Below are 17,365 nucleotides of genomic sequence, written 5' to 3' on the forward strand. Positions count from 1 at the left end.
ACTTCCAGTCATTATGCTAACGCTATAATGCACTAGCTACCAACTTCCTTCAAACTGCACGCAGGCATAAAAATGGTATCCACGATTGCCAAAATCCCAAAGTCTTCCTTTAGAAATTGATATGTTGTGTTGACGTCTCCATCTGAACCAAAAATCTAACTTAAAAAATAGGACTAAGCCAGTGTCACAAATGGAACTATCCAGGTAGTTGATATATCTCCTTTCAATGCTGATACTTGGTTGTGTTGAAAATGTTGTATTGAAACACATTTTTTTACAGTAAATTACAGTAAATAGCCTATTAACTATTGTTTTATTACAGTAAATAGCCTATTAACTATTGTTTTATTACAGTAAATAGCCTATTAACTATTATTTTATTACAGTAAATAGCCTATTAACTATTATTTTATTACAGTAAATTGCCTATTAACTTGTTTACCGCCAGTATTTATGCTGCAGTAGTTTAGGTGTCGGGGGGCTAGGGTCAGTTTGTTATATCTGGAGTACTTCTCCTGTCCTATCCGGTGTCCTGTGTGAATTTAACCTCTTGGAGATAGGGCTGAATTACTGCCCCCTTTGGAGGAAGTGCGTGCCCATAGTAAACTGAAAATATTTTTTCCCAAAATTGCTAATATATGCATATAATAATTATTATTGAATAGAAAACACTCTAAAGTTTCTAAAACCGTTTAAATTATGTCTGTATGTAAAGCAGAACTCTCAGGGCAGCCATTCTCCCAAACTCTCTCTTGGCAACAGAAAAGTTGGGCCAACTTTGACGTCATCGCCCCCACCCTTCCCAAGCAGCTAGCGATCTGGGAATAGGTTCAGCGCGATGTCTGCTTTCAAATGGCGCGTTCATTGTGAGAATCTCGCGCGCCCTCGTCCTTTGGCGGGCAAAAACATTCGGGTCACTCGAAAATACATGCACTCTATTGCATTTGAAGTTTTGATGCGCAAGAGTGCGGGACCAGAAGTCATTTTGGGTGCATTTAAGCTGAAGCTGTTAGCATATGCTAATACAGAGACACACAACTTGAAACCAAACAATGTATTGGGTAAGTATGACTCCTTCTACGTCTTCTGATCGAAGAACATCAAAGGTAAGGGAATATTTATGTGGTTATTTTGGGTTTCTGTGGACTCCAAACGTAGAGGAGACATACTGCTAATATCTGAGCGCCGTCTCAGTATAGCCTAGTGAACGAATTCTGTAACGTTAAAAATACATGTAACACAGCGGTTGCATTAAGAAGAAGTGTATCTTTGTAACTATATGTAGAACATGTATATTTAGTCATGTTTATTGCTTGTAATCTGACGTTATCTGTCGGAGCTATCATCATTTCTCCGGACATTTGAGTAGCATTTTTTGAAATGTCGTCATTGTAAACAGAGATTTATGGATATAAATGGCATATTATTGAAAAAAACATAAATGTACTGTGTAACATGTCATATTACTGTCATCTGATGAAGATTTTCAAAAGGTTTTTTAATCCTACTTTTAAATTTGATATTTTCTGGGACAAAATGGCTGCCTCTTGTCTTTTGTTTCGGTGGGTGATCTAATATAAATATGTGCTATGTTTTCGCCGTAAAACATTTTAGAAATCTGACTTGCTGGGTAGATGAACAAGGTGTTTATCTTTCATTTGAGCTATTGGACTTGTTAATGTGTGGAGGTTAAATATTTCTAAGAATATTGTTTTGCATTTTGCGTTATGGTAATGAGCTTGAGCCGTAGTCACGATCCCGGATCCGGGATGGGTCGCTGCAAGAAGTTTAAGTATGCTCTCTCTAATTCTCTCTTTCTCTCTTTCTTTTTCTCTCTCGTAGGACCTGAGCCCTAGGACCATGCCTCAGGACTACCTGACATGATGACTTTTTGCTGTCCCCAGTCCACCTGGCCGTGCTGCTGCTCCAGTTTCAACTGTTCAGCCTGTGATTATTATTATTTGACCATGCTGGTGATTTATGAACAGTTGAACATCTTGGCCATGTTCTGTTATAATCTCCACCCGGCACAGCCAGAAGAGGACTGGCCACCCTTCATAGCGTGGTTCCTCTCTAGGTTTCAGCCTAGGTTTTGGCCTTTCTAGGGAGTTTTTCCTAGCCACCGTGCTTCTACACCTGCATTGCTTGCTGTTTGTGGTTTTAGGCTGGGTTTCTGTACAGCACTTTGAGATATCAGCTGATGTACGAAGGACTATAAAAATACATTTGATTTGATTTGACCAATTAAATGTTGGATTCACGTCTCCAACTCAACCAGAAATCAAAGTTAAAGAATAGGACTAAGCCAGTGGCACAGTCAGAACTATCTAAGCAGTAGATACATCTCCTTCAAAATGTTGAAAACACAATTATCACTCACCGTGGCTAAAGTAGCCATCCTCCTGCCAGATGAGAAAGGCATCTCCCAGGCTAGAGAAGATGAGACCGGCCAGGATCTTGCGAGCACTGGAGTGGGCACCTAAGAAGCTGAAGCCGTGGGCCAGCATGAAGAGCCACAGGCAGAAGATGGGTAGACACTTGATGAGGGCGCTGAACCAAGAAGGGCTTGAGGTTGGTAGCCACAGGACGAAGTAGACACAGGTAGACTTGAAGAAGGGCACCAGTTTAGGGCCTTCGCTCTTCACCTGGAACACAACATAAAACCCAAGAGAATGAGTGAATGAGCAGGAGAAGCTATAGCATTCCCTCGTGAGTGAGTGAGTGAGTGAGTGATTGGCTATATCTGGTTCTCTACCCTTGTCCCGAAGTGTGTCCCGAAGTGTTCAATGAAACGCTATTCATCCCCTCAGGGGGAATTAAGAAAGGCAAGTCAGGTACAAGTATCATCATGACATTCTACTACAAGGAACTGGGAATAAGGAATTACTCTAAACAACAGAATTCCTAGAGAAGATCAACAACAAATGTAGGAACATTTTTTGGTTGAATAATAACGACTCTCCTGAACAATAACATCACATTTGAAGGGATCAGTTTAAGCAAGGCAAAGCACATGATTGCTAATCTTTATCACATAGTGAGTAGTTATTTGGTATGGAAGGTCATGTAGATCAGTGATTCTGCACAATCTAGTATAACGTTACAACAGACTATATACTGTGTGTATTAGCCTCCTTGTCTGAAGTGCCCTCTTCTCTCTCTCTTTTCTTCTATGGCTCGCTGATAACTGGTAAACACTTCCTACAGGTCAAAGGTCATGTGGTCATGCTTTGTTGTGAATCTGGTTTAGTGGGTCAAAATCTAAACTGCAGAGGTGAGGGGGTGAGGGCAACTGCAGGGTAGGGCTATTACGGTGACCATATAACCACAACACCTGCAGTCACGAGTCATGAAGGCAGTCAAATTCCACATAGCCGTGTAGTCATGGTATTTAGTCTTCTCCAAGCTCTGATGCTAATGATCATTAGTAGCCTACCAAACGTTCTAACTGCCTGGTATTCAGCACTCTACTGTCCATCTAAACACTCTGACATCAATGCAAATGTTATCGAAAATCAAACACTACATGAGGCCAAGAGCTCATGTTGCGCAACATTTCTATAGGCTATGCAATTGCGTGAGTAAAAAGAGGGTGATGGCCTCTATTAAAAAGAGGAGAATCCCATCAGCTTTCTAGGCCTACTATATTTATTTCTCAACTTTACTAATATTAAGCACATTACTTGTCTTTACCATAGGAGTATTGCCTACCTGACTGGCATGAAAATTAACCACGGGCAAAGTGTCTCCCATTCGCTATTTAAGTGCATAGATGACATGTATTTTTTTTACCCTGCCCCTGTTTCCAAACAGGTGTATGATAATAGAACATTCTAAATCAAAACCAATTTCACACATTTATTATTTAGTATATCTAAGGCAAGATTAAATCAAGAATAGTCTGATGGGTGTGCTATTGTGCTATTTTGTTAGTTTTTTTTGCATAACTTATTTTTTTACTTACTGTGTACATAATGTTGCTGCTACCGTCCCTTATGACCGAAAATAACTTCTGGAAATCAGAACAGCGATTACTCACCGTGGACTGGAAGAAACGTTTTCCTTTAACGAATCTGACGAGAAGGATATCCTGCTTTCACTGGAGCAGGCCCAGACCCCTGCCATTTGCGTGAAGAAAATACGCAGAAAAAGGGGCCACAGATCGGGCAGCCTTCTGAGAATCTGTAGGCAAGCGAGTAAACTTTCACTGCCATCCGTTCCTCTTGCTAACGTGCAATCATTGGAAAATAAAGTTGATGACCTACGATTAAGATTATCCTACCAACGGGACATTAAAAACTGTAACATCTTATGTTTCACCAAGATGTGGCTTAACAACGATACAGACAATATTGAGCTAGTGGGATTTTCCATGCACCGGCAGAACAGAGACGCTACCTCTGGTAAGACGAGGGGGTGGGTGTCTATTTGTCAATAACAGCTGGTGCGCAATGTTTAATATTAAAGAAGTCTCAAGGTATTGCTCACCTGAGGTAGAGTACCTTATGATAAGCTGTAGCCCACACTATATACCAAGAGAGTTCACATCTATATTATTCACAGCTGTCTATTTACCACCACAGAACAAAGCTGGCACTAAGACCACTCTCAACCAACTCTATAAGGCCATAAGTAAAGAAGAAAATGCTCACCCAGAAGCAGCACTCCTAGTGGTCGGAGACTTTAATGCAGGCAAACTTAAATCAGTTTTACCTAATTATTACCAGCAAGTCACATGCACAACCAGAGAAAAAAATCCTAGACCACCTTTACTCCACACACAGAGATGCATACAAATCTTTCCCCTGCCCTCCATTTGGCAAATCTGACCATAATTCTATCCTCCTGATTCTGCTTACAAGCAGAAACGAAAGCAGGAAGTACCAGTGACTCGCTCAATACGGAAGTGGACAGATGACGCGGATGCTACACCACCTGGTACGGCAACTGCTTGGCAGAAATAGCCTAATATACAAAAAGTAAAATGTGGAAAGTTCTTCCAATATCTTCAATTTACACATCGGAAGCCTGTGAAAAAACCCGATCACATGATGGAGAGCCATGTGAGTGAGAGGTGCTTCGGAGCACACAGCACTCAGGGAGAAGGGAATTATAATTATTATATTTAGCCCAAACACACAACTGTCACTGGCCGCAAAAGGCATGGATTTTTTTAAGGAGCATTACGGCCACACAAAGGAGATGCCGTTGGGAAATTTGAGGCATTATCAATTGCTTGTCAAATTTTGAATGAGAGACTGATGAAGTGTGTACAGCCTGAGCAAAAAAACAAAGCAGAGCTCATGCCTTTCAAGTTACTTTTTTTCAAATGATCATTAAGAGTTGCATCATGCAGCCTGACAATGTATGATCCTTTTCACATGTACCAACAAACATTCTACAGTGGTCCCTGCAGCTTACGCTCAAACCGGTGTGATTAGAACGCTTATTTAAAAAGTGTAGTTTTGATTGATGCAACAATCCGCATTTGAGACGGCCACACTTTTGTTTTTACAGAAACATTTTGCACAAACACAGCCCTTACAAAGTTATGTCCAGAATGTGACCAGTTTATTTTTGGATGCAATGTTCAGACTTTCACAGAAGTAGCCACAGCATAACATACTCATCCAAACCAGAAAATGTAGGCTACAGTAGTCCTAACGCTAACTGAGGAAAGATTGACGTAACACAAGCAATCATATTTTTAGAACTCTCGGCTGACAGAAACTACAATATGAATTAGCTATTAGATATTACTATTTATAATTAATCACATCATGGGTGAGCTCACCATTGATCAAAATAATTGAGTAAAACACTTTCTAGAAATGGAAAGTAATCCGACGATAGGTAGGTGGTGCGCGCCACCATGTTTGTTTTTTCGCATCAACGAAAGATAATAAGATGAGACAAGATGAGTTTGGTCTATTATAGTATGCATGTTGAAGAGGGTGTGGCGTCTACAATCATTCACTTCCCTTCATTCACTTCCAGAAGTTTACCCAAAAGATGAGTGAACCATTCCTTCACCTCATTATAACATCAAGTGCTTGTCAAATTGTGAATGAGAAACTGATGAAGTGTGTACAGCTTGTACACACAGGTCTGAGAGATGTTTGGTCTGGCAGATGTTTACGTGACACCCAGAATGCATTGTGTAATGTCAACAAACATGGCGCCACACATACACATAGCTGGCAAATAGCTTAGCATTAGCTCATTATAATCAGTACAAACTTCAAAAAAGTATTTTACACACATCATATGTGTCCATTACAATCTATGCAATAATCGGAATGCATTATTTGTCACCAGTACTTGAAAACATGTGAATAAAACTGTAAATAAATTATGCTCCATACTGTATGCGCCTACAGTAGAAACGACAACACGATATACAGATAATAAGGAACTTACTTTGATAGGAACGCACAAAGTTATTATTTGTAAGGAAAACAACAAGACAATGTGAGTGCCAGCCAGAAGATTTTCCAATTCGTGCAAAACGGCGCAAATATCTGCATACTTGATCTGCCCAAACATTGGTGAAGTGCGTGGGCTCTCCTCGAAGAGAGAAGTTTGTCCGGCTCAGTAAAGCCTCAAACTTAAATTGTCAGCAACGCTAAAATGGCCTCCTTCTATGTGAATTAGGATTCAAACTGTTGCTTGAAAATACTTGTTAGAAAATCATTTGAAATTGACACGTTGAAACATAGGCTATAGATAATTAGCAGGCTGCACGTGTTAACTGTCCTGTGCGTAATAATCACATTTTGGAACAGTGAGTGCATTCTGACATCACGTGCATAAAACAACTCACACTGGTAGAGATATTTGGAACTCAAGTATGAAAAGCTTAAAAATCTAAACATATCAGCCCAATGTTTGTAGAACAACTAAAGTTACATTAATAACTATAAATTAAGTATATAGGAGTACCTGTTTCTTTGTTAACCGCTCAACACAGAACAGGCACGTGTGTGCACTCCCTCAAATCGCTTGGAGAAAATACCCTTTCTATTTTATTCAGCTTTGTTCAATTGTATTCTTAATAATATAAAATAATGCCACAGAATTCTAAGCATATCTTGTCTGCTAAATGAACTAGCCAGAAGGCATAGCCAGATCAGGACCTCACGTAAGGAAAACTCAGAGTAAGCTATTCTGTTCATCTGAAATAGACGACATGTTTCTTTAGACCGGTCTAAATAATGTATTTATTGTGAAGGTGTAAGCTATATTACATGGATTTATTAGACTTTTTTAAATGTAGATGTCCCAATGATCTGCATCAATGGCTTGTAGGCTATGTGTTGAAGCCAGGAGATGCTAAATGTTTTTATGTTAATTAACGCCCAATTACCGTGAGACCGGCAGTTATTTGCTTGACAATCACCGGCTGCCAAAATGTTGTGACCGCCACAGCCCCTACTGCAGGGATAAGGATGGAGGAGGGGTGAGGCTGGAGGGGTGAGGGAGGAGAATGGGTGAGGAAGAAGGGTTATCTGTAAAGTCAGAACACTGTAGTCTTATTTCAGGTCAAATGTATATCAATGTTCTCCTTTTACTCTGGGGTCTTTTTTTATGTTGCATTGCATTTCTGGTCTTCCTCTAGTCCTGACAAAGCAAAAAAGCGGAACCGTCAGCAGTTTTGGCAGCTGAGTTTTTTTTTACATCAATCAATTAAATCTTTCATAAAAAATGGATGTGCATTTTCTCTGTATATTCTATCAATTGGCATGAGAATAAGGTGTCACGGACAGTTTTGACAGGTGAACCAAAAGATAGTAAAAGAATAGGGAGGAAATGTGCTGTGTGCTGTTATCCCTGATGATCACGTGCTCTCTGACCCATGTGAAAGTCAGACGGACACAAACCACTTGTGCTTGCACGGAACATGAAAGCAGAAGTGGGGAAGATGCTTCCAAACAATGGTGCCATTTCTCTCACACTTCTCCCCCAACCTTCAGTCAGTCTGTCACCCCTCTTACAGAAAGAGATGGGGGGGGGGGTAGAAAATAAGGACGATAGAAAGGTCAGTTTTGGTATATAAAAAAATCTCGAAAGATATCTATACAGTACCAGTCAAAAGTTGACATCTACTCATTCCACGGTTTTTCTTTATTTTTACTAAACAGTTTTAAACAAATCAAAGTAAATGTAATATTTGAGATACTTCAAAGTAGCCACCCTTTGCCTTGATGACAGCTTTGCACACTCTTGGCATTCTCTCAGCCAGTTTCATGAGGTAGTGTCACGACGTCGATGCCTCTCCTTGTTCGGTCGGTGCTCGGCGGTGAACGTCACCGATCTTCTAGCCATCCTTGATCCATTTTTCATTTTCCATTGGTTTTGTCTTGTCTTCCTACACACCCGGTTTCAAATCCCTTTCATTACTTGTTATGTATTTAACCCCCTGTTTCCCCTCATGTCTTTGTCAGAGATTGGTTGTTGTTCAGATTTCGTGTTTGTATTGGTGCGCGACGGGTCCTCGTACCCACTTTGTTTTATATTATTCATAGTTTTGGAGTTATGTTTTGTTTAAAATCATTAAACAACTCCATTCAACTAAGTTTGATTCTTCTGCGCCTGACTTCCCTGCCACCTATACACACGTCTCTGACAGGTATTCACCTGGAATGCATTTCAGTTAACAGGTGTGCCTTGGTAAAAGTTATTTTGTGGAATTTCTTTCCTTCTTAATGCATTTGAGCCAATCAGTTGTGTTGTGACAAGGTAGGGGTGGTATACAGAAGATAACCCTATTGGTAAAAGTCCATATTATGGCAAGAACATCTCAAATAAGCAAAGAGAAACAACAGTCAGATCAAATCAAATTGTATTGGTCACATACACATGGTTAGCAGATGTTATCGCTAGTGTAGCGAAATGCTTACGCGTCTAGATCCGACAGTGCAGCAGTATCTAACAGGTAATATCTAACAATTCCACAACAAAACCTAATAATAATATATAATAATATATGCCATTTAGCAGACGCTTTTATCCAAAGCCACTTACAGTCTTGTGTGCATACATTCTACGTATGGGTGGTCCTGGAGATCGAACCCACTACCCTGGCGTTACAAGCGCCATGCTCTACCAACTGAGCTACAGAAGGACCACAATCTAGTAAAGGAATGGGATGAGAATATATAAGTATAACACATATGGATGAGCAGTGACAGAGCGGCTAAGATGCAATAGATAGTGAAGGATACAGTATATACACTACCGTTCAAAAGTTTGGGGTCACTTAGAAATCTTCTTGAAAGAAAAGCACATTTTTTTTGTCCATTGAAATAACACTATATTGATCAGAAATACAGTGTAGACAATACTGTTAATGTTGTAAATGACTATTGTAGCTGGAAATGGCTGAAATAGCTGATTGAAGGTCGACCGATTAATCGGAATGGCCAATTTAATTAGGGCCGATTTCAAGTTTTCATAACAATCAAAAATCGGTATTTTTGGACACCGATTTGGCCCGATCTTGTAATTTTTAAAAATCATTTACAAAAAAAAATAACCGGGCAAGTCGGTTAAGAACACATTCTTATTTTCAATGACGGCCTACGAACGGTGGGTTAACTAACTGCCTCGTTCAGGGGCAGAACGACAGATTTTTACCTTGTCAGCTCGGGGGATTCAATCTTGCAACCTTACAGTTAACTAATCCAACGCTCTAACCACCTGCCTCATTGCACTCCACGAGGAGCCTGCCTGTTACACGAATGCAGTAAGCCAAGGTAAGTTGATAGCTAGCATTAAAATTATCTTATAAAAACAATCAATCAATCATAATCACTAGTTAACTACACATGGTTGATGATATTACTAGTTTATCTAGCGTGTGCTGCATTGCATATAATCGATGCGGTCCGTATCGTTGCTCCAATAACCATAAACATCAATGCCTTTCTTAAAATCAATACACAGAAGTATATATTTTTAAACCTGCATATTTAGCTAAAAATAAATCCAGGTTAGCAGGCAATATTAATTAATGCGAGATATGTAAACATTCTTGGAGGCATTATTAAAGTGACTAGTGTTCCATTTATTAAAGTGACAAATGATATCAAGTCTGTAGGTAGGCAGCCGCCTCTCTGTGCTAGTGGTGGCTGTTTAACAATCTGATGGCCTTGCGATAGAAAGTCCATCATTACATTTCAAGAAAAAAACATGAAGCGCTATGATGAAACTGGCTCTCATGAGGACAGTCACAGGAAAGGAAGACCCAGAGTTACCTCTGCTGCAGAGGATAAGTTCATTAAAGTTACCAGTCTCAGAAATTGCAGTAACAGACATCTCAACATCAACTATTGAGAGGAGACTGTGTGAATCAGATTTTGTTTCTGGTTCCTTTGACAGCTCTTTGGTCTTGGCCATAGTGGAGTTTGGAGTGTGACTGTTTGAGGTTGTGGACAGGTGTATTTTATACTGATAACAAGTTCAAACAGGTGCCATTAATACAGGTAATGAGTGGAGGACAGATCAGCCTCTTAAAGAAGAAGTTACAGTCTGTGAGAGCCAGAAATCTTGACGTAGGTGACCAAATACTTATTTTCCACCATCATTTGCAAATAAATTCATAAAAAAATTCATTAATGATGAAAATTACAGGCCTCTCTCATCGTTTTAAGTGGGAGAACTTGCACAATTGTTGGCTGACTAAATAATTGTTTGCCCCACTGTGTGTATATATACTGTATATATATATATATGGCCCCATTCATTATTTTCTTTACACGGATCAGCCGTCCTGGTCACTTTGCAGAAGAACAACCCCAATATGAAGAGCCCCATGAAGAGTCCCATGACAGTTATGGGGGTCGTAAAGCAAAATGGGGAACACCATCGTATTATTAAGATGATACATACGATACAGACGTTTCGGGATGCCTCATGTTCTGACAAACACTGCTCTAGCTCTGCCACCCATCACCGCAGATGTGGAAGTGCAACACTGGCATATGCGGTGGACGCATCCAATGCTAAAAAACTGATATCTCTAGCTTAAACTGACACATTTTGATGGGGATTTCTTTATGCAACTTATATTGACACACCGGTGCGCCAATCGACTCTACGGGGTTAAAAACAAACTGAAACAACAAAGCCTTGCTTAATCAACCCCTGACCTGTGCTGCAGCTAGCAAAGATATCCGTAATAAATAAAAGGTGAGGCGAACATACACTACATGACCAAAAGTATGTCAACACCTTCTCTTCGAACACCTCATTCCAAAATCATGGGCATTAATATAGAGTTGGTGCCCCCTTTGCTGCTATAACAGCCTCCACTCTTCTGGGAAGGCTTTCCACTAGATATTGGACCATTGCTGCGGGGACTTGCTTCCATTCAGCCACGAGAGCATTAGTGAGGTCGGGCACTGATGTTGGGCGATTAGGCCTGGTTTGCAGTCTACGTTCAAATGTTTTATTTATTTTTTATTTAACTTTTATTTAACAGTGTTCCAATTCATCACAAAGGTGTTCGATGGGGTTGAGGTCAGGGTTCTGTGCAGGCCAGTCAAGTTCTTCCACACCGATCTCAACAAACCATTTCTGTATGGACCTCGTTTTGTGCATGTTGAAACAGGAAAGGGCCTTTCCCAAACTGTTGAAAGCATAGAATCGTCTAGAATGTCAATGTATGCTGTAATGACTTAAGATTTCCCTTCACTGAGGGAAAGGGGCCTAGCCCAAACCATGAAAAACAGCCCGAGAGCATTATTGCTCAACCAAAACTTTACAGTTGGCACTATGCATTTGGCCAAGTAGCATTTTCTTGGCATCCGCCAAACCCAGATTAGTCTGTCGGAATCCCAGATGGTGAAGCATGATTCATCACTCCAGAGAACGCGTTTCCACTGCTCCAGAGTCCAACCGAGGACAGACGATTTTTACACGCTACACGCTTCAGCATTCGCCGGTCCCATTCTGTGAGCTTGTGTGGCATACCACTTCGCTGCAGAGCCGTTGTTGCTCGTAGACGTTTCCACTTTACAATATCAGCACTTACAGTTGACCAGGGCAGTTCCAGTAGGGCAGACATTTGATGCACTGACTTGTTCGAAAGATGGCATCCTATGACGGTGCCACGTTGAAAGTCACAGAGCTCTTCAGTAAGGCCATTCTACTGTCATTTTTTTCTATGGAGATTGCATGGCTGTGTGCTCAATTTTATACACCGGTCAGCAACGGGTGAGGCTGAAATAGCCGAATCCACTCATTTGAAGGGGTGTCCACATACCTTTGTATATTTCGTGTAGATAACAGTACAGTGCCCCATGTTCTCATTGTGCTGATATTATGTTTAAACGTGAAGCAACTGAAAGGGAAACTCCCGTCAAACAATTGCTCTGAGAATTATTGCTTAAACACAGCATGAAAAGGGCAGGAGGGTCAACCCTTCAACCACATGGCCTCTGCTTCACACACACATATTTTCTCATCTTTCACCAATCCAACCTTTTGGGTAAGCTGACTAATAATACTGGGCACAGGGCCGTAACTACATATGAGGACATTGAGGTCCGAAACTCAAAAATGTTTCTAATAATAAAAAATGACATTTTAATACAAATATATATTTTGTACACAATAAAGAACTCAATTACGGGTGAACATCAGCTCAGAATCCTCATATTCTTGATCTCACTGAGTTCTAATTGTTATTATATTGTGTTCCTTTGTATAATTTTTTAAAACTTTAGTTTATTTAGTAAATATTTGATTAACTCTATTACTTGAACTGCATTGTTGGTTAAAGGGTTTGTATGTAAGCATTTCACGGTAAAGTTCTACTACACCTGTTGTATTCGGCACATGTAACAAATAAAATTGTATTTGATTTATATATATCTACAGTATGTATGCTGTATTCCATTAATCAAGGAAAGTTACGCTGACAATTGAGGTTAGGATTTGAGTGGGCTATGTCTTCCTCGTGCTCGAACATCCTCAGAACTTGAAAAACAAGGAAGAATGAAGAAACTAAATTAGGAAAGAACAGTTGGAGGCCTCTGTAATCTGTTATGTCACTGTTATGATAATGTTATGAAGGCCTTTTGATGGAAAGTGTAAGTGACGTGCTACTGAATGTTGCATCTACTGAATGCTTACCCTCTCAAATGTCTACCATCTGGCTATCTGCCTTAACCTCATACATGTCTCCTTTCAAAGCTCAGTTTCTTACCCTTTTCTTCCTCCCGGGTGGCTTGCCAGCCCTGTCAAGTTTATAACGGCATGTCTCAAAATATACCTGCTTCTTTTTTATTTCTCACACTTGGTTCTCTCCAGCCTTACTGTATCATAAGAAGCATTTTAAGTCTCCTTTTCAAATGGCCTACTTTCAATGTTTCAATATATCCGTCTTTCTCGTCCAACATTCAGTAGCACGTCACTTAAACTCCATCAATAGGCCCTCGTAACATTATCATAACAGTGACATAACAGATTACAGAGGCCTCCTTCTCTTCCACGCATGGATATTTTCTCTGTCCCATGAAGATTAAATAAAACAGCAGGTGGTGAGATCAACCCAGACAACACTAACAAATTTAATCTACATCCTCTTCTTATTTCATGGTTGGCACACTTAGTAGCATCTGTCATAATGTTGAATTGACGGACTCCTTTCAGTATTCTGTTAATCTGCCTTTCTTTCCCAGACGGCTACCGAGCCATACTTGAGAGTTTGAAGCGGAATGTGTCAAAACATTGCATTGATTGTCTCCTTTCCATCGGCCTTTCTTTCTCACAGACAGCTACTGAAGCATGTGCCAACATGTAGCATGGAATGACTCACTTCATTTTGGCTCTGCCACCAGTGTGTGCCCGAGGGAGACTGAAAGAGATGCAGGAGACCAAATGGCACACTATTCCCTATATAATACATTACTTTTGCCTGGAGCCCTATGTGACTTGGTTAAAGGTAGTGCACTATATAGGGAGTAGGGTGGTATTGGGGACGGCAGCCTGAGACTAAGGGAGTCTGAAGATAACATCCGTCAGTAGTGACTAACAGTCACTCTTAGAGTGCCTTCAGAAAGTATTCAAACCTTTGACTTTTTCCACATTTTGTTTTGTTAAAGCCTTGAATTTAAATTGGATTATATTTCGATTTGTTTTGTCACTGGCCTACACAATGTCAAAGTGGAATTATGTTTTTGGACATTTTTACAAATTAATCAATCATGAAAAGCTGAAATGTCTTGAGCAAATAAGTATTCAACCCATTTGTTATGGCAAGCCTAAATAAGTTCAGGAGTAAATATATGATTAAATCGAATATCGTGATATTTGACAGAAAATATATTGTGAAGTGCAAGACAATATATGATGATGGTCAAGACTATAATCTATTTGAAGTTTACAAATCAAAACTGTGCAGTTTTATCAGATGTATCGATATGTTAAATGAAGTCACAGTATTTGGAGTAGCATATCGTAGGTCTGCCCAAATGTCCAGGGTGGTTTTCCAATGCCTTGCAAAGAAGGGCAGCTATTGGTAAAACAAAAATAAGCAGACATTGAATATCCCTTTGAGCATGGTGATGTTATTAATTACACTTTGGATGGTGTATCAATATATCCAGTCACTACAAAGATACAGGCGTTCTTCCTAACTCAGTTGCCGGAGAGGAAGAAAACCATTTAGGGATTAACACCATGAGGACAATGGTGACGTTAAAACAGTTACAGAGTTTAATGGCTGTGACAGTTGTCTCCTGAGGATGGATCAACAACGTTGTAGTTACTCCACAATACTCACCTAATAGAGTGAAAAGAAGGAAGCCTGTACAAAAAAACAAATATTCCAAAACATGCATGCTATTTGCAAAAAGGCACTAAAGTAATACTGCAAAAAATGTGGCAAAGCAATTAACTTTTTGTCCGGGAATACAAAGTGTTATGTTTGGGACAAATCCAATACAACACATTACTTCGTACCACTCTCCATATTTTCAAGCATGTTATGGGTATGCTTGTAATCATTTAGGGGAGGTTTTTTTTTTATAAAAAAGAAACGGAATGGAGCTAAGCACAGGCAAAATCCTAGAGAAAAATCTGGTTCAGTCTGCCTTCCAACAAACACTGTGTCACGTGTGCTCCCTCTCCGGCCTCTAGGTCACCGGGCTGCTCGTTATGGAGCACGCCTGTCACCATCATTACGCACATCAGCGCATTATGACACTCACCTGGACTCCATCATATATATGCCATTTAGCAGACATCTCTAGCAGACATCTCCTTGATTACCTGCCCTATATATATATATATATATATATATATGTCTATATATATATATATACACATACATACATACTCCCTCTGGTTCCTTCCCCAGGTGTCATTGTTTCTGTTTCTTGTCTGTGTGTGGTTTCTTGTTTTGGATTATGTTATATTTATTTATTAAAACACTCACTCCCTGAAGTTGCTTCCCGACTCTTAGCGCACACCGTTACACACTGGGAGATGAATTCACCTTTCGGCAGGACAATAACCTAAAACACAAGGCCAAATCTACACTGGAGTTGTTTACCAAGACAGTGAATGTTCCTGAGTGGCCAAGTTACAGTTTTGACTTAAATCTACTTGGAAATCTATGGCAAGACCTGAAAATGGTTGTCTAGCAATGATCAACAACCAAATTGATAGAGCTTGAAGAATTTTGAAAATAATAATGGTAAATGTTGCACAATCCAGGTGTGGAAAGTTCTTAAAGACTTACCCAGGAAGGTGCTTAATACAAAGTATTGACTATGGTGTGAATACTTATGCAAATAGATGTTTCTGTATATCATTTTCAATACATTTCTAAAACCATGTTTAAACTTGGTCATTATGGGGTATTGTGTGTAGATCAACTGGCGTAGCAGCAAGACGTGTTTGTTTTGTCCTGTGTTTTAACCCGTGTAAATATGCAGCTTTTTCATTTTATTTTGTATACATTTCAATCTCTTTTTCCATTTTCAAATTAAATATACCTTCCTGCAACCCGCCTCACCCAACGCGCTATAGATCTGCTATTTTTCTAGACCTTATAACTGGAATCTCCATCAGATGCTAGCATTCAGAAGCTAGCCAGCTAATTATCTCAATACTGTATATAGCCTGTTTTTTTACTCTACTAGCTATTTAGTCATTGTAGACACTGCTAGCAGTCTTTACCTTTAGCACAGACACCAGCCGCTGTAGCCCGGAGGGTCCGGATAATATCTGCCAGTCTGCATAGCGTGATATCAGCCCTGAGCATATCAGACTGCTTTTTTCCCCGACTACTTCCTGCCGCAAGCTCTGGACCATTACCCCAGATCATCGCGGCTCGCTAGCTGCTACCGAGTGGCTATCATGGCTAATGCCCCTGTCCAGAAGGAACCACCAGTTAGCCTCGAGCTAGGCCCATTCCTCCGGCTAGCAAACGAAATACACCAACTACAACACCTCTCTTGTCAATTGGCCTGCACACTTTGTCGACACGGAGCTCCGCTGATCTATCACGACTGGTCTGCTGACATATTTCGGCCGATGTGCACTCAACCGGTCTCTGCGTCGCTGATGTCGGTGAGGACCCAGCTACTAGCCCCGGCCCGCTAACTCTCTGAGCACCGTGTCTCCCGCTCGCCTAGCGTAGTGACGACTGCCGAGTGGCTCCATGTTTCGTCCATTGCTGCTTATTGGACCCTATGATCCCACGGCTACACAGCTGATGCCTACTGGACTGTTCATTAACACAGGGACATCAATTTGTTTATCTGTCGGCCCCAGCCTCAAACTCAGGCCCTGTGCATAACTAACTGACCCCTCTCTGCCCATTCAACACCATTTACCCATTGTTGTTGTCTTAGCTGTTTAGCCGTTGTTATCTTAGCCCTCCCAATCAACACCTGTGATTGCTATATGTCTTCTTCAAATGTCAATATGCCTTGTATACTGTTGTTTAGGGTAACTCTCATTGTTTTGTTTTACTGCGGAGCCCTTAGTCCTGTTCTGCATGCCTCGGTTAGCTCCCTTGCCCACCCCCTACACATGCGGCGACCGCACCTAGTTTAACTGCCGTTTCTAGAGATGCAGCCTCTCTCATCGTCACTCAATGCCTAGGTATACCGCCACTGTACTCGCACCCTACCACGCCATTGTCTGTGCATTACGCCCTGTATCTATCCTACCATGCCCAGAAGTTTGCTCCTTTTACTCTCTGTTCTGAAAGCACTAGACGACCAGTTCTTATAGCCTTCAGCCGTACCCTCATCCTACTCCTCCTCTGTTCCTCTGGTGATGTAGAGGTTAACCCAGGCCCTGTGTCCCGCCAGGCGCTTTCATTTGTTGACTTCTGTTACCGTAAAAG

General features: G+C 40.6%; 1 protein-coding gene across 1 annotated transcript in view; it reads right to left on the reverse strand.

Moving 5' to 3' along the window:
- The window catches only part of tmem86a (transmembrane protein 86A), a 59,066-nt gene that overhangs the window by 26,177 nt on the left and 15,524 nt on the right, over positions 1 to 17,365 (reverse strand). Inside the window, exon 2 of the mRNA XM_035790372.2 lies at positions 2,381 to 2,645. Within this exon, the coding sequence (XP_035646265.1) occupies positions 2,381 to 2,645 (265 nt within the window). The remainder of the gene's footprint in view (positions 1 to 2,380; positions 2,646 to 17,365) is intronic.

Source organism: Oncorhynchus keta, chromosome 17 (genome assembly GCF_023373465.1).
Source record: "Oncorhynchus keta strain PuntledgeMale-10-30-2019 chromosome 17, Oket_V2, whole genome shotgun sequence".
In the NCBI taxonomy this organism is placed as follows: Eukaryota; Metazoa; Chordata; class Actinopteri; order Salmoniformes; family Salmonidae; genus Oncorhynchus; species Oncorhynchus keta.